General features: G+C 54.7%; 1 protein-coding gene across 1 annotated transcript in view; it reads right to left on the reverse strand.

The window, feature by feature from the left end:
- MYH9 (myosin heavy chain 9) overlaps window positions 1–19,526 on the reverse strand; it is a 91,429-nt gene that overhangs the window by 37,506 nt on the left and 34,397 nt on the right. Inside the window, exons 3-5 of the mRNA XM_068562103.1 lie at window positions 17,734–17,890; window positions 3,905–3,932; window positions 3,038–3,131 (exon numbers count right to left, since the gene is read on the reverse strand). Coding sequence (XP_068418204.1) covers window positions 3,038–3,131; window positions 3,905–3,932; window positions 17,734–17,890 — 279 coding nt within the window. The remainder of the gene's footprint in view (window positions 1–3,037; window positions 3,132–3,904; window positions 3,933–17,733; window positions 17,891–19,526) is intronic.

A 19,526-nucleotide genomic window follows, 5' to 3' on the forward strand; every position in this document is an offset into this window, starting at 1 on the left:
TCTAGGGAGAGAAAACATCACGCAAGGGCCAGGTGGGGTTTTATATTTATCAGCAGGGCTGGAGTCAAGCCAGGACTTTCCGGAAGTAAAGGCTGCCCTGTAATTTGTGATGAAGAGGAGAACAGGTAATAGCAGGGGCTCCCGGGAGAGCCGTGAACTACAGCCTCCCAGGCACACCTGCCGCAGACGAGACCTGTCCGCAGAGCACCGAGGATGCCCTGGGGTCGGGCCGAGCCCACCAGAGACCAGAAGGGGCCCCGGCAGACACTCCTCTTCCCACAGCCATCCCCGGTCAGGGCTCCTCCCAGGGCTGAGGAGTCTTGTTTTCGGACCGTACAGATTAAGTGGAGGAGGGTCAGTGAAGCCACAGGCAGGCTCTACAGGAGTGCTTGGCACCAGCGGTTCACAGGACACTGGGCCTCCATCCCCCAGGCTCAGGCGGACCTGGGAAGGCGGCCAAGGCAGCCCACGGAGCCAGATTTGGATGAGCTCTGCTCACCCACCCACTACAACATCCTCTCAAAGCATAGGCCAGGCTGCCAAGCTGGCCGAGCCACTCCCGTTCCCGCAGTCAGATGGAAGCTTGGCCCCTACCAGAGCCTGCCGCCAGCCTGGAGGCAGAGCTAAGGCCTCTGTTGGGGACACGGGCTGCTACCGTGGAACGTGGGACCACCAGGCCAACCCAGGAGCAACCACCTCGGATTCCCAAGCCGAGCTCCCTGCTGACAATAGCGGCGGCTAACCTACGGGTTTCTCTTCATTGAGAACAGAAGAGACCTTTATTTTTCAATAAAGGCACAGAAGAGACCTTTGTTTTCAATGAAATCCACATACTGTGAAATTACGAGGTAGGCAGTGTATGCTCATGAGGTTTGGAATTACCCACGCGGTTTCTGAAGGACTTCACTGGGTGGAGTTTCTGCCCGGGGCTCTAACTAGTACACAGAAAACAGAGGGAGGAAGAGGAAGAGCATGAAAGGCTACTGTTCAGCCTCTGGAAGTCCACCTGGAAAGTCCCTCCACCAAGCTCTGCTTTGCCAACCTGCCGTCTGGCCAAAGCCCGGTCCCCCACAAGGTAAGGTCTGGGGTGTCCCAACGGGCGGTCTTGGGATGAGCACCTGGGTCACGGCGGGTAGCGCACTCCCCCAGAGTATGCTGTGACAGGCCCAGAACACAAGGGCGCAAACCAAGTTCAAGAGTGTCTCGTGGCCCAGCTGTGTGTGGAAAATCACTATACAGCTTCAGGCAAGGAAATCAACCAAATTGGTCAATGGCCTTTACAACTGAGGGCCTGAGCGGTCACGGGAAGCCGGGGGCAGCCTATTCGATCACTCGAGTTGAACTTGGAGCCGGGGACAGGGTGCCCGCCACACAGAGCGGCCTGAGAAAGGGGACGTGACAGGCGTGCCTCTACCTGTCACAGCGCTCACCTGCCGTCCTGAGTGCTGGGGGCCTGCCTTCCCCCCTGCAGCTGGAGCAGCCCCAGACGGAAGGCGCGTGGGTCTCCCTTCCTGCTCTCTAACTGTGGTACCGCCTCCCATCCCGCAGGGCAGGGACTCCAAGGCCACCCTCCAGAGATCCAGGCACATACTAGGCATTCAATGAATAGTTGGGAAATGGATTTTACTGCAAATCCAAAGATGGAAAACCACAGCTAGAGAACTCCTAACCTCACAGCCCTGTTTTAAAAATAGGTCCCCTAAAAAGAATGGAAAATGTGGGAGGGAGGTGGGTAGAGAGAGGGAGCAAAAGAAAACTTCATTCGTTTCTAAATATAACTCTTGGAGAAAGATTCAGAATGCCTTGCGAAGTTGGACACATGAAAAGTTACTTTTGGTTCGATTCCAGAAGACTGTGCTAGTTAGGACATTCTGCAGGACACACCCCAGATTCGCATGCAAAGAGACACACACCGCTACTTACTTATACAAGCTGCACACGGCGCCCCGGGAAGGGGGGGGGGGCGCACCCAGATGGCACAGTTCCCCCTGACGGCTTGAGGGGACACCACTGGCACTTAGATTTCATGGGGAAGTTTAAGAGTGTATGCCTGAGAGAAAGAGAGAGCGCACCACACAGGCATGCTTCAGACTGATCACACCTCACTCTGGGGAAGCCTTGTGCGCGGCCTTCCCGGCACTGCTTCGGGCTGGTACTGTGGTGGCAGGCGGGAGCCACCCATCTCCATCTGGTCCAGGACACTGAGCGTGTGAGGGTCCGGGAGGGCAGATGACCACTCCGCTGTGCCTCGGTCAGGGTTCTGCACGGGGCCTTCCGTGCCGTGTGCCCGTGGGAACTCTGGGCCTGACCGGAGCGTCTGAGAACAGCTAGGTGGTGAGGCCTGTCCCCACTCTGCAGGAGCTGTCATTTCAGAGTGCACGCGAGGTCACCGTGTGTCACAACCCAGCCCCTCCTCCCAAGACAGTCAGTGAGCCGAGGCTACGAGAAGAGGTCTAGACGCAGAGAGTGACAATGGTGTGGGGTGAAAAGCTGCTTAGAAAAAAAAATCGTAATTCAAGGGCACACGATGGACAGAACACGCATTCCTGGTGTAGAACGTGCAGTAAACGTGCAGCTCACCTAGCGAGGACACTGCTGGGTTCGACCACAATCCACCAAGAGGGAGAGGGGGAAAAAAGGGAAGTGAGATGTCTTTCCAGCTGCCCGTTCTCTCTTCGCTGGGGGCTGTCCACCCAGAGGCACTTCAACAGCAGGGAACAGAAGCAGGGGTCCCAGTGCAGGCCTGCCCGAGATCCTTCACGTCTCCATCAACTTGAGGGCCAAGTTTTGGAATCTCTCTTCCGACCTCAGAGGTGGGGGCCGCGCAGCATTAGCTGCGAACCTCGGGCGGTCTCCGGTCTCCATAGCGACTCAAAGTTAGGAGGTCAAGGGAGAAACGGGCGGGCTACCACCAGACCCACTCCCAGCCTCAGTGAAAGCAGGCCTGGCCTCTGCTTCAGTCCCCCAAACACTCTCATTTTGAGCCAAACCACGAATCATTAAGTTCTCTTCCTCGGGGAGGAAGGCCTGCACTCACCTGGTCCTTCTTGCTCTTGTGTGAGGACGCCACATGAGCCAGGTACTGAATGACTTTCTTGGTGTTCTCCGTCTTGCCAGCTCCAGACTCGCCCCTGCCGGAAGAGCCAAGCAAGTTCTCAGGGGAGAGGTGGCCAAATCCTCGGCGTCTGCCCCTTTCCCACTACGAGCTCTACTGTCTCCCATTCTGTGGGGTGCCAGTGAGGGACCCAACAGCCAGTAGCAGGAAAGGGGACAGGCAAACAAATGCTAAGCTCTGAAATACTCACTCGGGCCATTTCCCATGGCCCTCCGCAGGCCTGACCAGAGTAAACTTCTGTCCGCTGCCTGCCCTGGTCACTTGGCAGCCTTTGCTTCCAAATGTCTCAGGAGTCAGTTTTAGGCAGCTGTTGACTCAGGGGTCAAAGGCATTTATACATGTTCCCTCGAAACTTCACTCAAAGGAATGTTTCGTACCGTTAACTTCTTTGGCAACGGGTTTATTTATCAGCTCCTCGTTAGGTTCAGAGGATGGAGGTGAGAAGCCCAGATAAAGAAAGCCACGGTTCAGCACCAGAGTGAACGTGTCCTGGGGGCCCAAGCAGCTCCCAACCCTGCCTTGTTGAGAAGACGCTTGCTGTTCCTCTCTGCACTGCCACCCTCATCTCCACCGCCTCCTTTGAGGAAGGAGATTAAATCTCTGGCCATGAAATCAAGCTCATCCATGCTGCAGGACCACTAAGGAGCAAACATGAAGCCTCTCCCTTGGGGAAGCGGCAGGGGCTTGAATTGGGAATAGATCTCATCGACCTAGGTTTTGGTAGGGGTCTTCAAGAGTGAGAACAGATCAGGGTGACACAGGCCCTGCCACCTGGACAGAATCACTTACGTGCACAAAATGGACTGGTCCTCTCGGTCTGAAACAAAAGAGACATCAGGTTAACCTCCAGCAGACATGAAAGCCTCCCGCTCCGGCTTCTGAAGAGCCGTCCATCGTCCTGCCCACTTCCCAGGAGCGCGAAGCCTGGAACACTGGCCCTCCATGCCACCGTCACGGGGAGGAGGGACATTCCTGGGTGGCAGCGACATGGGGCAGCTGCTCCCTCCTCTGGGAGCTCAAACTGCCTGCCCTGGCCACCCACCTGGCCCCATGACACTGAAAGACTTCTGTCGCTCCCCCTCCGAGAAAGCCAACCTCTGGAAAGCTCCCCGGGAGTCTACTTTCCTGCCCCGCGTGTTTCTAACTGGAGGTTGAGGCTGTTAGAAACAAGGCCTGCGGCAGGTGTTTTAAACACTGTCCCCATCCGGGTAAGAGGCACAGGTAAGACGTGGGGTGAGCGGTGAGGTCAAGGCTGGCTTTGCCGTGGGACAGCCCTGGGCTAAGATGCTGTCTTAGAGCTCTAACCTTCCTGGAGCCCCAGGGGATGATGGTATACAACGTGGAAGTCACACACACGAAAGCACCAGTGTGGGGTCTGGCACGGGGAAAACTCTCAGTAATGGGAGTTTGGAGGCAGCTCGGAAAGAACAGAAGCTCATCAGAATCAGCTTCTGACCAGTTTCTGTGAGCCCTGTGGTCTCCAGGCCTGGGGGTCAGGAACTTTCAGCAACTCTCCCAGCTCTGTGAACCGGTCAGCAAATACGGATGTAAACAATGCACTCCCCTGGAAGGCAGGAGGAACAGTAATGCCAGGCTTTGAAAGCGAAGTTTCTCAGAAATGCTGTAAGATATTAGGGCTGAACTGGCTCAGGACCGAGTGTGCAATTTTAAGCAATAGCTGAAAATGTAAACTCATTTTATCCCATCGCCTGGGATATGCCCACCTCCTGGAGGTCAAATCAGCCTGAATCCAGGTCCAGGCTACTGACCAACACTGGGCTGCAGTGAGCCCTGTAATTCCCGAGTCTCGGTTTCCTTATCCATAAAGTAAACATGCTACTAACTCCCTGGCAGGATTAGTTTGAAAAACAGAAAGAACGTGAAAAGGACCCAGACCGGAACCCTGTAAACAGAATGAACTCCACAGGTGGCTGCGGTCTGCCCACTTCCCCATCATGAAGTCGCTGTGATGGGTGGCGACGGCTTGGTCAGGGCAGCGGGAGAACTAGTTTGAGAACTAACAAGGGTTCTGGTAGCTGTCAGTGGTGTCAGTGCTGGATAGACACCGATGTCGGTGATCTGGAAGGACACCCACACCGGCTCAACTGCCCAGCCAAGAACCTGCAGGGCATCGGGAGGGTGACTCAGGGCTGCCTGTGTGTATGGCCTCGGGAGACGGACTTAGCTGTTCGGCACCAGTAGAGACACTTTGCAGCGAGGCCACCTGCCCCTCCGTGAGGGGAGCCTCCAGCACGCTGATCCCAGCAGCCTGCGCGGGTGGGCATTTACGACCACCTTTCTCCTGTCTCGGGAGGGAGAGAGGGAGTCCGGCCAGGGAGAAGCAAAAAGAAACCTCGCATCCAACACAAGCTGCAGCTGTCCCTGCCCTCCCTCCAGCCCCTAGAAATATCAACAGCGCGGGGGTTGCGGAGGGAACCCGGCCACTCACACAGACACAGCCCACACCCTGCCCCGCACCGGGCAAGGGCTCAGAGCAGACCCAGAGGGTGACCTTGCTGCCCCCTCTCGATTTTCCCACAGGACCAGGCCCTGCGAGGCTGCACAGCAGGGGCTGAGATAGACCTGGCCGAGTCTCATAGACCTGGCCGGGTATCGATAAGGCAGCAGGGAAGGCGGGGGGCGGGGCAGGGGGGAGGCGCGGGCGGGAGCGGTGCTAAACGCTGGGGAAGCCGTGGCAGCTTCCAGCACCCACCCCACCTTGATGAGTCTGGAACCAACACAGCTACGACGGGGCTGCACCTCCCCCACTGCATCTTGGCGGAGGCCCAGCGGCGGGCGTGTTCCGTCCCCGCTGTGAGAGTGGCAAGAATGTACCTGTATGGGTGGGCGGGCTGTCAGCAGCGGCTGCCACTACCATAAAAGGAAACGTTCCCATCCCTCCCAGAAAGAACCACTTTCCCAGGGCTGCCCAGGCCTGGTCCCTGGGATGGCTGGAATTCCTCTGATTGTGTGAGGAGGAGTCGGATGCTGAACTGCTGAACAACAGGAAGCAGAGCCCCCAAACACGCGTGTGCGCACACACACACAGGCACACATGCGCACACAGACCCACGCGCACACGCAGGGACGTGGACACGCGTGCACACAGTGCACGTACACGAACACAGGCGTTCTTAGGCATGTGTACAGACACGTGTGTATGCACACAGGCACATGTACACACAGACACACACGCCTGTGGGTGCACACACAGGTGCACGGCATACAGAATGCGCATACACACACGCACATACACACAGGCCTGCACACGCTTCAAATCCCAATTTCAGACCCAAACTCCTCATGTAACCTCCATCCACCCCACCATCTCCAGCTCTCCCTCCCCTCTGACCTTCCACCTCCAATTCCTGAAGCCAAGTGACCACTGTCAACACAGCGTAAAAGGAAACCCTCCAATCCTTGCATTTTACACTTTAAAGAAACCTTAATTTGCTTTACCAGAACATTCATTTGGGCAAATGCTTTCACAGAGGAAAAGTGATGGGAGGCCTTTCTGATTTCCTCAACTCTGCCCCCACCAGTGGGTGCCCCCAAATCCACCTGCCCACCATGAATGACACTGTGGCCCCCAGCGTCGGTCTTCGCAGTTTTTACAGTGGGTTTGGGTCTGTAATCTCTTAGGAGGTAGGTGAGGCAGGCACTGTCCCTGGTCTGCCCAAGCCTGTCTCACCACACTTCTGCTCGGTTCCTGAGCACAGAAGTATCTCTTCTGGGTAGGGGGTGGAGGGAATTCTCAGCAGCCAGCCGGCTCTCCGCCTGGCTCAGTTTACTCTGCCAGAGCCCCGGTGCATTCCGGCCGGGACCCTCCTTAATACTCACTCCCCACATGGTCAGCTCTCAGAACACGGACCCTCGAGGGTCCAGACCACTCCATTGTTTGCTCAAGTCCTTATTTGGGTCTACGTGGACTGAAGGCTTATTTGAAAACACCCTTCCTTCCTCCACAACAGAGGAGACAGACAGACAGACAGGAACCCGACAGCCCAGAACCAGGGGAGTGCGCCCACCAAAGACGACCCTGTTCTGGGAAACAGGCTCCCCGCAGAATGAAGACATTAGCCTGACTTGGGCCCCTGAACCCCTCCTGCCCTGGTCCTGACTTGACGGGGATGGGGTAGAGACAGAAAACGAATCTCTTCAGTGCTTTTCAACTCTTCTAAAAGCAGCAGCAGCCTTTCCTCAGGAAAAAAATCTTCCTGAGTCCCTAATATGAACAGCAGGAGATAAAAACCAGAGTTGCTTGGGCAGTGGAGATGGGGCTCCTGCGAGCACACTTTACAACCACCGGTCCATGTGTCTGGAGCAGCGGCGGAGAGAAGAAAGCCAGTGGCTGCGCGCCCTAGAGCCCGGGGCACAAGCCTCGCCCTTCACGGCCCCTCGGGATGCCTGGCCCCTTGGCCTCTGGGGAATCAGAGGGCAGGGCCGCTCCAAGGACTGAATGATGCGGGTGCCTGAAGCACGAGCGAGGCACAGGGCAGGCGCTTGGAAACTGTCCTTAACGACCCCAGCCCTTTGCACCTCCCAGCTCTCCCCACTGCGCAGCCTCCTCGGAACACGACAGCGAGGAAGGTTTTAAGTTACATGTTCGGTGATGAGGCCATTCCCTCCCCTGATTTTATTTTGAACCCCAAAAGCCCTGAGGCCTTTTGGAGCCGATTCCGATGTCCAAACAGACAGGTGTTTCCAGCCAGCTCGGAAGGCCCCGGCGCAGGTGGGCGGAGGGGAGCCCTGACTGCAGGTACTTCGGCCCAGGTACAGGCTTACACGAGGGGCCTTCTGGCTCACTTCCTCTGTGAGAGGAGCTGCCGATTCTTGTCCATAAAAGGCCACGAGGCTTGCTCAGCCGCGATGTGACATCAGCCCCGACAGGAAGTACAGGAGGAAGGGAAGGGGCCCGGTTCACCAACAGCGGCTGCCCAGGGCTGACTCACTGGAGCGCTCGCTAAGATAACGCCTGCCGAGCTGCGGCGGGGCTGCTCTCTGGGGGCACCTGGAAGAGGGTCCTGCCCGCGGGACCTGTCTTCAGGTCAGCCGGGTTTCTCGAGAACTGACAGCCGTGCATATGGGCCAAGCAAAAACGAATGCAAGGGCAGCTACAGGTTGGACAACACGCCTGCGTGGGGTGAGAGACGGCACGACCCATGGCCAGCGGGCCTCAGACTGTCTACCACCAAGGGGGTTGTCTTGCGAAAACCGCACAGCAGACCCCTGTGGGACCCCTGCTCCGCGTCACCTGGGATGGGCTGCTGGGGCAAACTCCGGGGCAGCATTTTGGTCCCAATGGGCCAAAATGCAAAGCACTTCACCAGGTGTAAAACGTGGAGAGACCTGTGGGTTTGAGCTCAGACCCTGGAGGCTGGGAAGGCTCTAGAGAGCACGCAGTCCAATCACCTGCATCTAGAGGTCAGGACACCAAGTCCCGAGAAACCCAATGACTTGGTCAAAGTCACGTAAGCTGGGCCAAGAACCCAGGCCTCCAGATGCCTGCCTAGTTCCCCACTTTGCTCCCACAGGGCAGGGCCCTCTGTGTGCCACCAGCAGCCCCGCCTCAGTGCTGCGCAGAACGCGCCATCCCCACTCACGATGTGTCACACTGGCCTCACAAGCTGTCTGCCGCTTTCTCCAAAGCCAGCCCAACTCGCGAGCTTGGGTTACAAGCGCTTGGGAAGCAAACAGAGAGGTGAGGAAAAGCAGGTGCAAAATAATGCTTCCCGCTAGCAGAGGCCGCGGGTCGGTGCCACGCCTCAGAGGCCTTGTGTCGCGGAGCCCTGGCAGCCTGCCTGTCTGCCTGCACCGCAGTCAGCCAGCAAGGAGGAAAGCCTGCCAGCGGCTCCCAAGCACAAGGCGTGGTCACCACCAATGTTCTCGCCAGGTACAAGGGTGGGCCCAGACCAAGCAGACGCTCGATCAGCAGCTTCCAGGCCGGAAGCCAGCTGGCCCCGACCACTGCCTCCACCCACGTGCTCCCCCGGGTAGGGTCGGGGTTTGAACCCCAGGTACAGGAGACAGAGATCGGGCAGCCCTCTCCCACCAGCACCCCTGACAATTAGGAAGAAGCCCGAGGGACTGCTCTTTCATTCTGTTCGGGGGCGAGCGAGGCCCCCGACAAACCCTCTCTTGGCCAAAATGCATCCGGCGGCTCACACAGGTGGGCTCCCAGCGCACAGGCAAACCCGCCAAAAGCACTGCTGGTTGTTTATCCACCTTCCTGCGGGCAGGGCCGGAAGTGAGAACTTCTCCGTGTGGGGTTGCTGCCGAGGTTGCTCATGAGCCTGCCAGGATGGAGGGAGATTCAAAAGCCACGTGTGAGTGTAGACGGCCCACTGCAAAGGCCAAGAGGACACCAGGGTGGTGGTGGGGGGGGGGGGACCTGACAACCCCGGAGGCCAGTTCTGCCCTGCTCTGAAACAATCCCTTGGGGAAAAGAAAAGACAGGCAGGAGGAGGCCCTGGCTGAGTCCGGTACAGAGAGCACTAAGCCACAGGTCACAGCTCTGCAGAGGGCTGGGCTCTCGGGGGAGGACAGGAAGGAAGAACAAAGGGACACAAGCAGGAAATGAGATGGACACTGCCAGGCAAAGCTCAGGACAAACTTGGCTCCAAGTCGGAGCACAAACAGCCCTCCAAGGAGGACAGCAGGCTTTGTGAATGTCCCATTCCCAGGTTCGGCCAAACCTGGAGAACCAGGAACACAAATGCTAGGAGACGAACCACAGTGGCACTTGAAGATGCTCCCTGCAGAAGCCAGTGGCTCCGGTCGCCTTGAGAAGGGCACTCAACTGAAATAAAAGATGGGCTGGTAACTGTTGGGCCAGATTTTGCTCCTGGAACAGGGCTTCTGTCCTTGGCTTTCAGCTTAGAGCTCTGCCCTACTGTGTTTGAGGTCCAGCTCGTGTTGGAGAGACCAGCTCTTCGACAAGAGTCAGGAAGCCCAGCTGGAATGGCACCCCGAGCCCCAGTCAGCACTGTTTTGCCAGAAGAACAGAATTTATTACAAAGGTCGACACTGGGCCATTAGCCTTGGTCAAGACTAAAGGGATTTTACAGAAGCCACTTATGTTATCCTGACTTTTAGGCCTGCAGACTCTCAGCTCTCTTATCTCTTTAGTTTTAGGGAATTTACTTTGTTCTCCTCTGATAGCTTAATTCCAGAAATCAGGCAGGGGAAGAAAGCAACCCTCTTCTCCAAATGCACCAATGTTCAGCCCTGACATACCAGGACACGCTCTCCTGGGGTCTCAGGGCCAGAACTTGAGAAAACAGGAAAAACGAGCTGCTAGGCAGCGTTCAGCAAGCAGTGAGAGAGGAACTCGGCCAGGGAAGTTAAAAGCAAAAAGCAGCTTAGCCATTAGAGACTATGCAGGTGAGTTTTTGTTGTTTGTTTGTTTGTTGGGGGGAGGGGGGGTTACAGTAACAGAGACATGGGCCCAAGTTCTCGACCACCCCCAAAGTTTCAGGTTCCGAGAGGTCACTTCTTTCTCCTCTCCCACTTCAGGCGGCCCAGAGCAAAGCAGAGCCGCCCTGTTGGGTTGGATTAAAAACAAAACAAAAAAGCAAGCCGAAAGCTGAATCCTTGAAGAGGACCCATTAACCACAGATTCCTCTTCTAGAAAGACCATTATACAGAAATGAGACTGACAGGCGTGACCACAATTAAGTAGCCTCTTTCCGTGGGCCGACTTTCCTTCTGGGGGGGGCCTAACCAAGCAGCCTCCTTGTCCGGGCTTCGGTGTTGGGGCAGGGGGCCCAGGGCTGCCTGTCATGACGCCCCTCTGGTAGCCCACCAGCACGTCAACAGAGGACGACTCCAGTGCCACGGAGGAACCGTCTCTCGCGTGCACGGCGTTCTCCTGAAGACCCCCGAGGCCACGTCGACCCCAAGGCCTCGTGCTGCCAGCTGAGGCCCGTGGACCACGTCAGACAAGCTAGAGGCTGCGTCTGCCGCGCACACCTGTGTATCACACGGTCACTGCAGGGAATCAGCTACAACAAGCCACTTCCTGTACGTGCTGGTACCCAGAGCCTGGCCTCGGGGAGGATGCTCACCGAGGAGATTAAGAAGCCACCTGAGGGGGCTTTCCTGGTGGCGCAGTGGTTGAGAATCTGCCTGCCAGTGCAGGGGACACGGGTTCAAGCCCTGGTCTGGGAAGATCCCACATGCCGCGGAGCAACTAGGCCCGTGAGCCACAATTACTGAGCCTGCGCGTCTGGAGCCTGTGCTCAGCAACAGGAGAGGCCGCGATAGTGAAAGGCCCACGCACCGCAATGAAGAGTGGCCCCCACTTGCCACAACTACAGAAAGCCCTCGCACAGAAACGAAGACCCAACACAGCCATAAATAAATAAATAAATAAATAAAATTAAAAAAAAAAAAAAAGAAATTCCCAAATATTAAAAAAAAAAAAAAAAAAGAAGCCACCTGAGGAAGCACCTGGTTATCACTTTCATCACGCAAATGGGAGCGTGGACGGACGGGATGTGCCGTGTGCAGGTCTCGCGGAAGGCAGGGACTGTTCAGTCAAGACACCGCATCTCCAGGTCCCACTGCTACCTTCTAATGGGCACCTGTCACAGGCCAGGAACCGTACACACGGCCCCTTGTTTGATCCTGACAGTAACCCTGCCAAGTACGTTTATCCGGCCAAGAGGCAGATGAGAAAATGAAGGCCCAGAGTGGACCCCAGTCGGTCAGGACGTGACAGAGCCAGACGCCGACTAGTCTGAACCCTGCGCTCTCTATTCTGCACGCTTCTTGGTCACAAGGCAAGCTTCTCCATTAAGCTAAGGCCGAGAGAGACCCGGCAGACTCCTTCTGGTGACCTACTCCAGACGCGCTGTGTCATTTGTCAAGGCGGCCCCCGAGACAGGTGGGCCCCCAGGTGCTGGACCCCCATTCTCCTGCTGCAGTGTACCTGCCTGCCTCTCAGGCCGCCCCCGCCCCCAGCAGGCCCCAGAGGGGCTGCGTCCAGCATGGGCGGCCGGCAGGGGTAACCGTGTGGCAGGGGTGACAGAGCGCAGCCCTCGGGGTGAGCTGCTGCCTCCAGGCCTCCCTCAGACAGCGGGGCCTTTGTGTGCCGCCGGCTGGCAGGGCCCCCTGGCAGGGCCTGAGCCTCCTGGCCGGCACATTCCTGCTTAAGTGGAATCATCACATCTGCGGCTTCCTCGGCGGCCTGTCCTGGTGAATCTGCTCAAAGTCATGGTTTACTGGTCCGTCGAAGCACTTCCTAGCCCCTCCCCAGCACGGAGCTTTTCCTCAGAAAGACCTTGGAGGGCAGACAGCTTCACGGGGGCAACAGGCGGCAGGGCGGGGAGAACGCCGAGAGAGGGGCAGGAGGGCCCCTCCGGCCCTAACCAGCCAGCCGGACGGGAGCATCCCTCCAAACACCAGCCAGGGGGAAGGAGGACCAACGGCGCCCCTGGAGGCTGGGCACCAGGGCGGGAGTCGGGAGACCTGGTTTCTGGGGCTGGCTCTCTGGGGGCCTTTGGGCAAAGTTAGTTAATGTTTCTGGGCCTGTCCCTTTACCTTTACGATGCAGGAGGATCGTCCTCAGATGTGAAGAGAACGCTCAAATTCTGCCCTTCCTTGTTTACCCAAAAAGGTTAGTCAAGCACCAAGAGGCATGTGGATACTCACCGGGCCCTTGGTGACCAAACACTCCTGGGGCAGCTTCCGCTGAGAAGCAGAGGTGGGATTAGTGCAGAGCGAAGGGTTAAATAGTTCTTGGATTAGTTTAGGTCTGGAATGAGAGCAAACCCTGCTGCCACTCCCCCAGAAATGCTGGGAGCTCATTAAAATACCATAAAGTCACCGAAAGTGAACCAAACCTGGCATTCTAACTAATTAACAAAGAAGAGGGTCTTTTTTCTACTGTTCCTGGGGAGATAACTGAGCTCAAATTCTTCGGCTGGCCAGTCCTCCTGTGAGAACACACACACTCTTTCCCACTGAGGGTGGAAGCCAGAAGCGCCCTTTCCCCACCCAGCCGTGCGTCTGACAGACCACGTGCTGCTTCTCCCGAATTCCCCGGGCAGCCCTTGCTACCCTGTCCCCGCAGGGCGGACGTCTGCCCTATGCTCTCTCGCATCTTCCCGGCCTCAGACCGTTCAAAGCCTTCCGCGCTTTACAGAATCCTGAGGAACGGTTCAACCACAAGGTAGGAAGGCCCAGTAATGCCCAGGACAACAAATTAACCGAACGGGAAAGCCAGGGTTGGGAGGGTGAACCTACCAGGTCACCGCAACTTTAATTAAACCCAAGGCTGAGGATTAAAACAAACAAAACTGAGCCGGGTACGTCTGGGCTGTGCTGCAACCATTTATTGACATATACCTGCCAGCCCTTCCACAGGAGCCAACCTCCACGGTGCCATTCTGACCACCCCAGGCCTCGGCGGCCACACCTTCCTCTGAATTCCCAAGACAGCCGACACCTGCCGCAGTCACGCTGGCACCAGGTGTAGGTGGCAACTTGTCCTGTTATACAGCTTTGGCCACAGAGCCCTGTGTACAAACATGTCTGTCTCTCCACCTGGACTGCCATCGCCTCCAGTGCCAGAGTAATGTACTCAACCTCTGAGTATTCTGGCACTTTCCAATCTACTACCTCCGTGGCCTAATCCAGGCTACCATATGCTGCCATGCCCCAACCTGTGCCCACGGCAGACAGCACTAATCTATCCCAGCATTCCTTGGCACTGAGTCCCAGATCCTTTGTCAACACAGGGTTAGGCAAGGCACTACTGATTGATGGGAGCTGACACTTAGAATAAAACCAATCTGCAATGCTTAGTCCAGTGGTTCTGCAGTGGGGGCAATTTTGCCCCCCAGGGAACATTTGGTAGCAATGTCTAGGGGCCTTTTTGGTTGTCACAATTGCAGAGGGAGGGTGCTGCTGGCATCGAGTGCGTAGAGGCCCGGATGCTGTGAAGCATCCCATAATGCTCGGGACAAACCCCCCCCGCCCCCACCCCCCAAAAACAGAGAATGGATATCCAGCCCCAAACCGTCAATGGTGCCAAGTTTGAGAAACCCTGGCTTCGTCCGACAAATAGGTAAAGTAACCATATAATTCATCATCCAAACTGGAGTGCTTCTGAAAGTGAGAGAGGGCAGTGTTAATACTAACTGCAAGACGGCAGGCATAAATCAGGACTTACAGGCAAACCAGAGCGTTTAAGAGATGAAAGACGGAGGGAGGTCCCTAGGAGAAGTCAAAGAGCTCATCTCATAAAAGTCTCCAGACAAAGCCACCAACTCCCCTACTTGGCAGAATAAATGCTAGTATGTCATAAGCCACAGCCAGCTCAGGGAGGAAATCTTTTTCTAGTTCTTGTTTAAAGAAAAAGCAGAAAAGGAACCGTCTGGCCGTGGCTTTTAGGATGTAAGTGTCAGAGAACAGACCTGTGTTCCCCAAAGCCAGAGGGGCAGCATGTGCTAATAAGTAAGACACGCTCTCCAAAAGAGAGGCACTGATTCTAACAGCCTGCAGACCCCAAGGCTCCACTGTCCACACCTGACTCGGGGCAGGCACCAAAGGCTCCGCCCGAGAACTTCCTTTACTGGTGAACTGTCTTATCCTAACAGAGGCAACTTCTGTTAATTAACTTCCTCCCTGTCCCAAGAACAAGAAATCTGTTGCTGATTTGCAGGTCAACTGTGTGCGACAAGAGGGAACTTGGAAACGTCCTCGGTCAACATGGGGGCTGAAGAGCTGCACCGAGTCCAACATGAAGCAGAAACGGGCAAAAACTTCTCAGATTGAGGTTTAGAAAGTACGTGGACCCAGCACCTACACAGATAATTTTAAAAAAGCACCAAGACCTTAGGTTTCCTGTGCCTGCAGACGTCCAAAAGATGAAAACACCCACCCATTTGCCCTCATAATTTGGGGTGGCTCCTCAGTTCCCATCAAGGCCATTCCATTATGGCCAAGACTTCCTGATCAACACAAAGGAAAGCTCCAGCCCTCTGCAAGTTCCCTTTTTTTTTTTTTTTCCCTATTATATCCAACCTATAATGCTGACTTTTGCCCCTCAAAATTCTTTGTGGTTGTTGAACATGTAATAATTGGGCGAATCTCTTTGGGAAGAAGTCCCACAGATTGTCAGAAAAAAGGCTGGCAGTCCAGTTCCAGAGACTCCGACTCCTGGCGCCATGCTGTACATCACTACATTATTCTTATCATAATGGCTTGGCAAGAAGTGAAAAATCCCACTTGCTAGAAAACCTTTCAGGTCTGGGATCCAAGTGTGGGAACATGCCCTAACTCAGTTGTGCAGAGCTCAAGAATACTCCAGGGTGCACTTCCTGCATGAGGCCAATTATGAGAGCAAGGAGAAAACTGACTCATAACCTCTAGAGACAGACTCAGGCTCTTCTGGAATCTCACAGAATGTTCTCCTACCAGACTGTTCTAGTTAGCACTCTGAAACAGACATCCTAGTTTAACATTAAAGGGCTGGCTTCTTCAAGGAATTTTGATAGACATGAACATGAGCCAAAGGGTAGGCCAAACTTGTACAACCTACATAATTCGCACCAAGCTTGGCAATGAAACACCTTCCACAGCACTATGTGGATGGTACAAGACAGACCCACATGTTGCCATTTTAAACCACTAAACCAGGGACAAAGTTGTTAATACAATAAGACTCATTACCACCACAGCCTAGATTGACTACAAAGTTTAAAGAAAAAAAAAAAAAGGATGCCCATGTAATAGGACATGAAAAACCACTATCAATACAAGATATGAGAACGTAGCCCTGTGCTAGGTAGTTGACTAAGCTCTGAGAATATAAAGGCAGCATGGGCCCAGTCCACACCTAAGTCAAAGTATTACTAGGGCTAGCCCAGACATCCTCCCTGGCTGGCAGTAATGCTTCAGTCGTGTCTTTAACGAAAGACTAGAGACTTGCCAGTTATTGCAGGGCAGATGGAACAGACATGGCGGTTTCAAGCAGAGAGGCCTACTGGAGAAATGTAAGGAGTTCCATGTAGCCAGGAAGTTGGAGAGGCAGGCAGCAGGCCAATTACAAAGGGCACCGTATGCTGCTGGAGGGTTTAAGGGTTATCTTTGGGGCAATTGAGGAGACTTTTCAAGAGTTCAAATCAGGGGTTTGATCAGATTTGCATTGCAGAAAGACGACTCTCTGATAGAAGCACAGAGAGAGGGATCTATTAAGAGCAAAGGTCACAGCAATAGTACAGACAAAAAATTGTAGAGGCCTGAACTAAGGCCAGGGCCACAGAGACAAGAGGGGGAAGGAGGTCAGAAATGTTAAAAGAGATAAAATCTATAGAGAGCGCTGACTGGCTTGGAAAAAGGGGTGAGAGAGAAAGGGGACAGTATAAGATGAGCCAGGTTCCAGGCTTGGGTGACTGGGTGGATGGAGAAATGGCAGCCGGGAGCAAGTGGCTGGCAGCATACAGCTAACAGAGCCGGTCCTCAGCTGGAAAGTGATGGCGAAACCACTCGAGTGGATGGGCCATCGTCCAGAGGACGAGACCTTGAGGAGCACCAGGTGTAATGGGGGAGAAGCATGCAGATGGGCAAGGCAGAGATTAGGGGAACCAGAGAGTCACAGGAAGGAAGGGCTTTCAAAAGGAAGTGGGTAAGGGCTTCCCTGGTGGCGCAGTGGTTGAGAATCTGCCTGCCAATGCAGGGGACACGGGTTCGAGCCCTGGTCTGGGAAGATCCCACATGCCGCGGAGCAACTGGGCCCGTGAGCCACAACTACTGAGCCTGAGCGTCTGGAGCCTCTGCTCCGCAACAAGAGAGACCGCGATAGTGAGAGGCCCGCGCACCGCGATGAAGAGTGGCCCCCACTCGCCGCAACTGGAGAAAGCCCTCACACAGAAACGAAGACCCAACACAGCCAAAAATAAACGTAATAAATAAATAATAAATAAAAATTAAAAAAAAAAAAAAAAAGGAAGTGGGTAAGACTGTCCAATCCTGGGAGAGGTTAAGTAAGATAAGAGCTCAGCGCTCCACAGAAGGGAGGGTGGCCTTTGTCAGACAGAATGGGGGGCAGAGGGGTTGGGGGCACGACGTGCAGGGCAAGGAGTGTGGCTGAGAAGTGTTGAACAGAGGTAGTAAGCACGGATACCTCCTCTAAAAAGCTCCACTATGACGGGGGAGAGAGATCAGAGACAACCTACAGTAGGGCACAGAATCCAGGAGAGACTTTGTGTGTTTTTTTTTAAAAGATGTGAAAACTCAAGCATGTTTCCAAACTGTGTAGAAGAGAAGAAGAGGTGAAAATAATGAAGGAAAGGAAGTAACTGGTAGAAGAGGGGGCCTGGAAGTCAGAGGACTGGCAAAGGAGCTCCTGACAAGAATGAGAAATTGGGAAAATAATTAGGAAATGCATTTTTTAAAGCTTCTTGAACATTCTATCAACATACAAACATCTTCTTTGATAGCCACTGGTCTTGGCTCTCACGCAATGGCTTACAGACCTCTGCAATGCACGGCCCCCTCACCAGTGCCATCAACACCAATCTAGCCACAAGATCACCGTGAAGGAGCACCTGCAAAGGTGCCAACAAGGCTAAAGGTAAAGACTCAGCCCCTGGGAAGGCCACGGCACTCACCTTGCATCATACTCCTGTAGGCGGTGTCTGTGATGGCGTAGATGTGGGGAGGCATCTCATGCCTCTTCTTGCCCTTATACATTTCCACGATCTCTTCGGAGTAGATGGGCAGGTTCTTATAAGGGTTGATGACCACACAGAACAGGCCTGAGTAGGTCTAAAAGAAAAGAGTGGCAAACAGGAATGGGTTAGGAAGTCTGATTCTCAATGTCGTGCACACTTTGTGGCAAAATGCCTGCTGCTTCTAAGGACCCCGAGTCAGCCTGATGTGAAAGCCACCGCCGGAGCCCCTGGTTCTCTGCGCCCCACTCCGGCAGACCTGCCGAGGCGTTGGGGCACCAGCACCATCTCTGCTCTTTCAGTTGAGGGGAGCCTCCCTCGACTGCAAGACTGCTGCCAGCTGTGCATGTCGACAAGCGTGTGCATCGGGCGAGATCCGGGGCAAGCTTCGTGGACAGTAGGAGTCCAGTTACGAAACTCAGATCCAAGGACGATAAAGATGTGTTTGGCATCGTGAGAGATGCACAAAGGGAAAAGGATTCGGCTGCAGCAAGCAAACTGTGTGGAAATACAAATTATTCTACCCTGAAGGACCCTCTGAGATATTCAAGCCTAAACTTTCCCAGCATTGGGAGACTCATGGCGCTCCTCAACCATCTAGGATCCTTTGTAGGATAACAGATCACTGACAGATACCTCTCTCCCTGGAATCTTCCAGAGACACTCACATGAAAATCTCTAAAAAACTTAAAGACCAGGGCTTCCCTGGTGGCGCAGTGGTTAAGAATCCGCCTGCCAGCGCAGGGGACACGGGTTCAAGCCCTGGTCCGGGAAGATCCCACATGCTGCGGAGCAACTAAGCCTGTGCGCCACAACTACTGAGCCTGTGCTCTAGAGCCCGCGAGCCGCAACTACTGAAGCCCGCGCGCCTAGAGCCCGTGCTCTGCAACAAGAGAAGCCACTGCAATGAGAAGCCTGCACACTGCAACGAAGAGTAGCCCCCGCTCGCCGCAACCAGAGAAAGCCCGTGTGCGGCAACAAAGACCCAACGCAGCCAAAAATAAAAAAATAAAAATAAATTAATTAAAAAAAAAAACACAAAAAACTTAAAGACCACTTTCATGTCCCCTGTGAGCATTCTCCAAGACTCAGGTCTCCTCTTGAAGGGGAACCCAATTCGTCGACACTCCATGTGAGGCTCCCGAGAATACACCCAATACCCCAAGTCTGAGATGACCAGGTTAAAATCAGAGCCCAGAGTCAAATCTCAGCAAGGGCAAGTTTCTTAACCTCCTTCTCCCTCCATTTCTCAATCTGTAAAATGGGCACAGGCAGACTAGTTGATCCTCACTGAATGGTTATGAGGATCACAGCACCCAGCACAGCCATGGAGAGAGGCTCAGAGTAGGTCAGGAGAGCAGTTTCCGGTGGCAACGGTCTAGGCAGATCTGCCTTTCTTCAGTGTCCTCTTTTCCTAATAATTTTCCTGCTATTTTTTTCTTCCAACATCCTTCTCCCCGACAAGAAAAAAAAGACAGACTCCTAATAGCTGGGCGAGACCCCCTGAGACCACCCAGGTGACGGGTGCTCACCGTGGGGGGACAGCTTTCTTTAGGCAGCTGGAGCAACCCAAGCACCTTCTCCCTAGGAAAACAGTCCACAGGCCCAGAAGAAGCCAGGCGAAGCAAGGCCCATAAGCCATGACTCACACCTGCAGCCCCGACTGCTGAGTGATGGCTGAAGGCCATGAGGCAGTTCCTGGCAGAGCTGGGAGCAGACCTAGGTCCCACAAT

The sequence above is a fragment of the Eschrichtius robustus genome, chromosome 13 (assembly GCF_028021215.1).
Source record: "Eschrichtius robustus isolate mEscRob2 chromosome 13, mEscRob2.pri, whole genome shotgun sequence".
Taxonomy (NCBI): Eukaryota; Metazoa; Chordata; class Mammalia; order Artiodactyla; family Eschrichtiidae; genus Eschrichtius; species Eschrichtius robustus.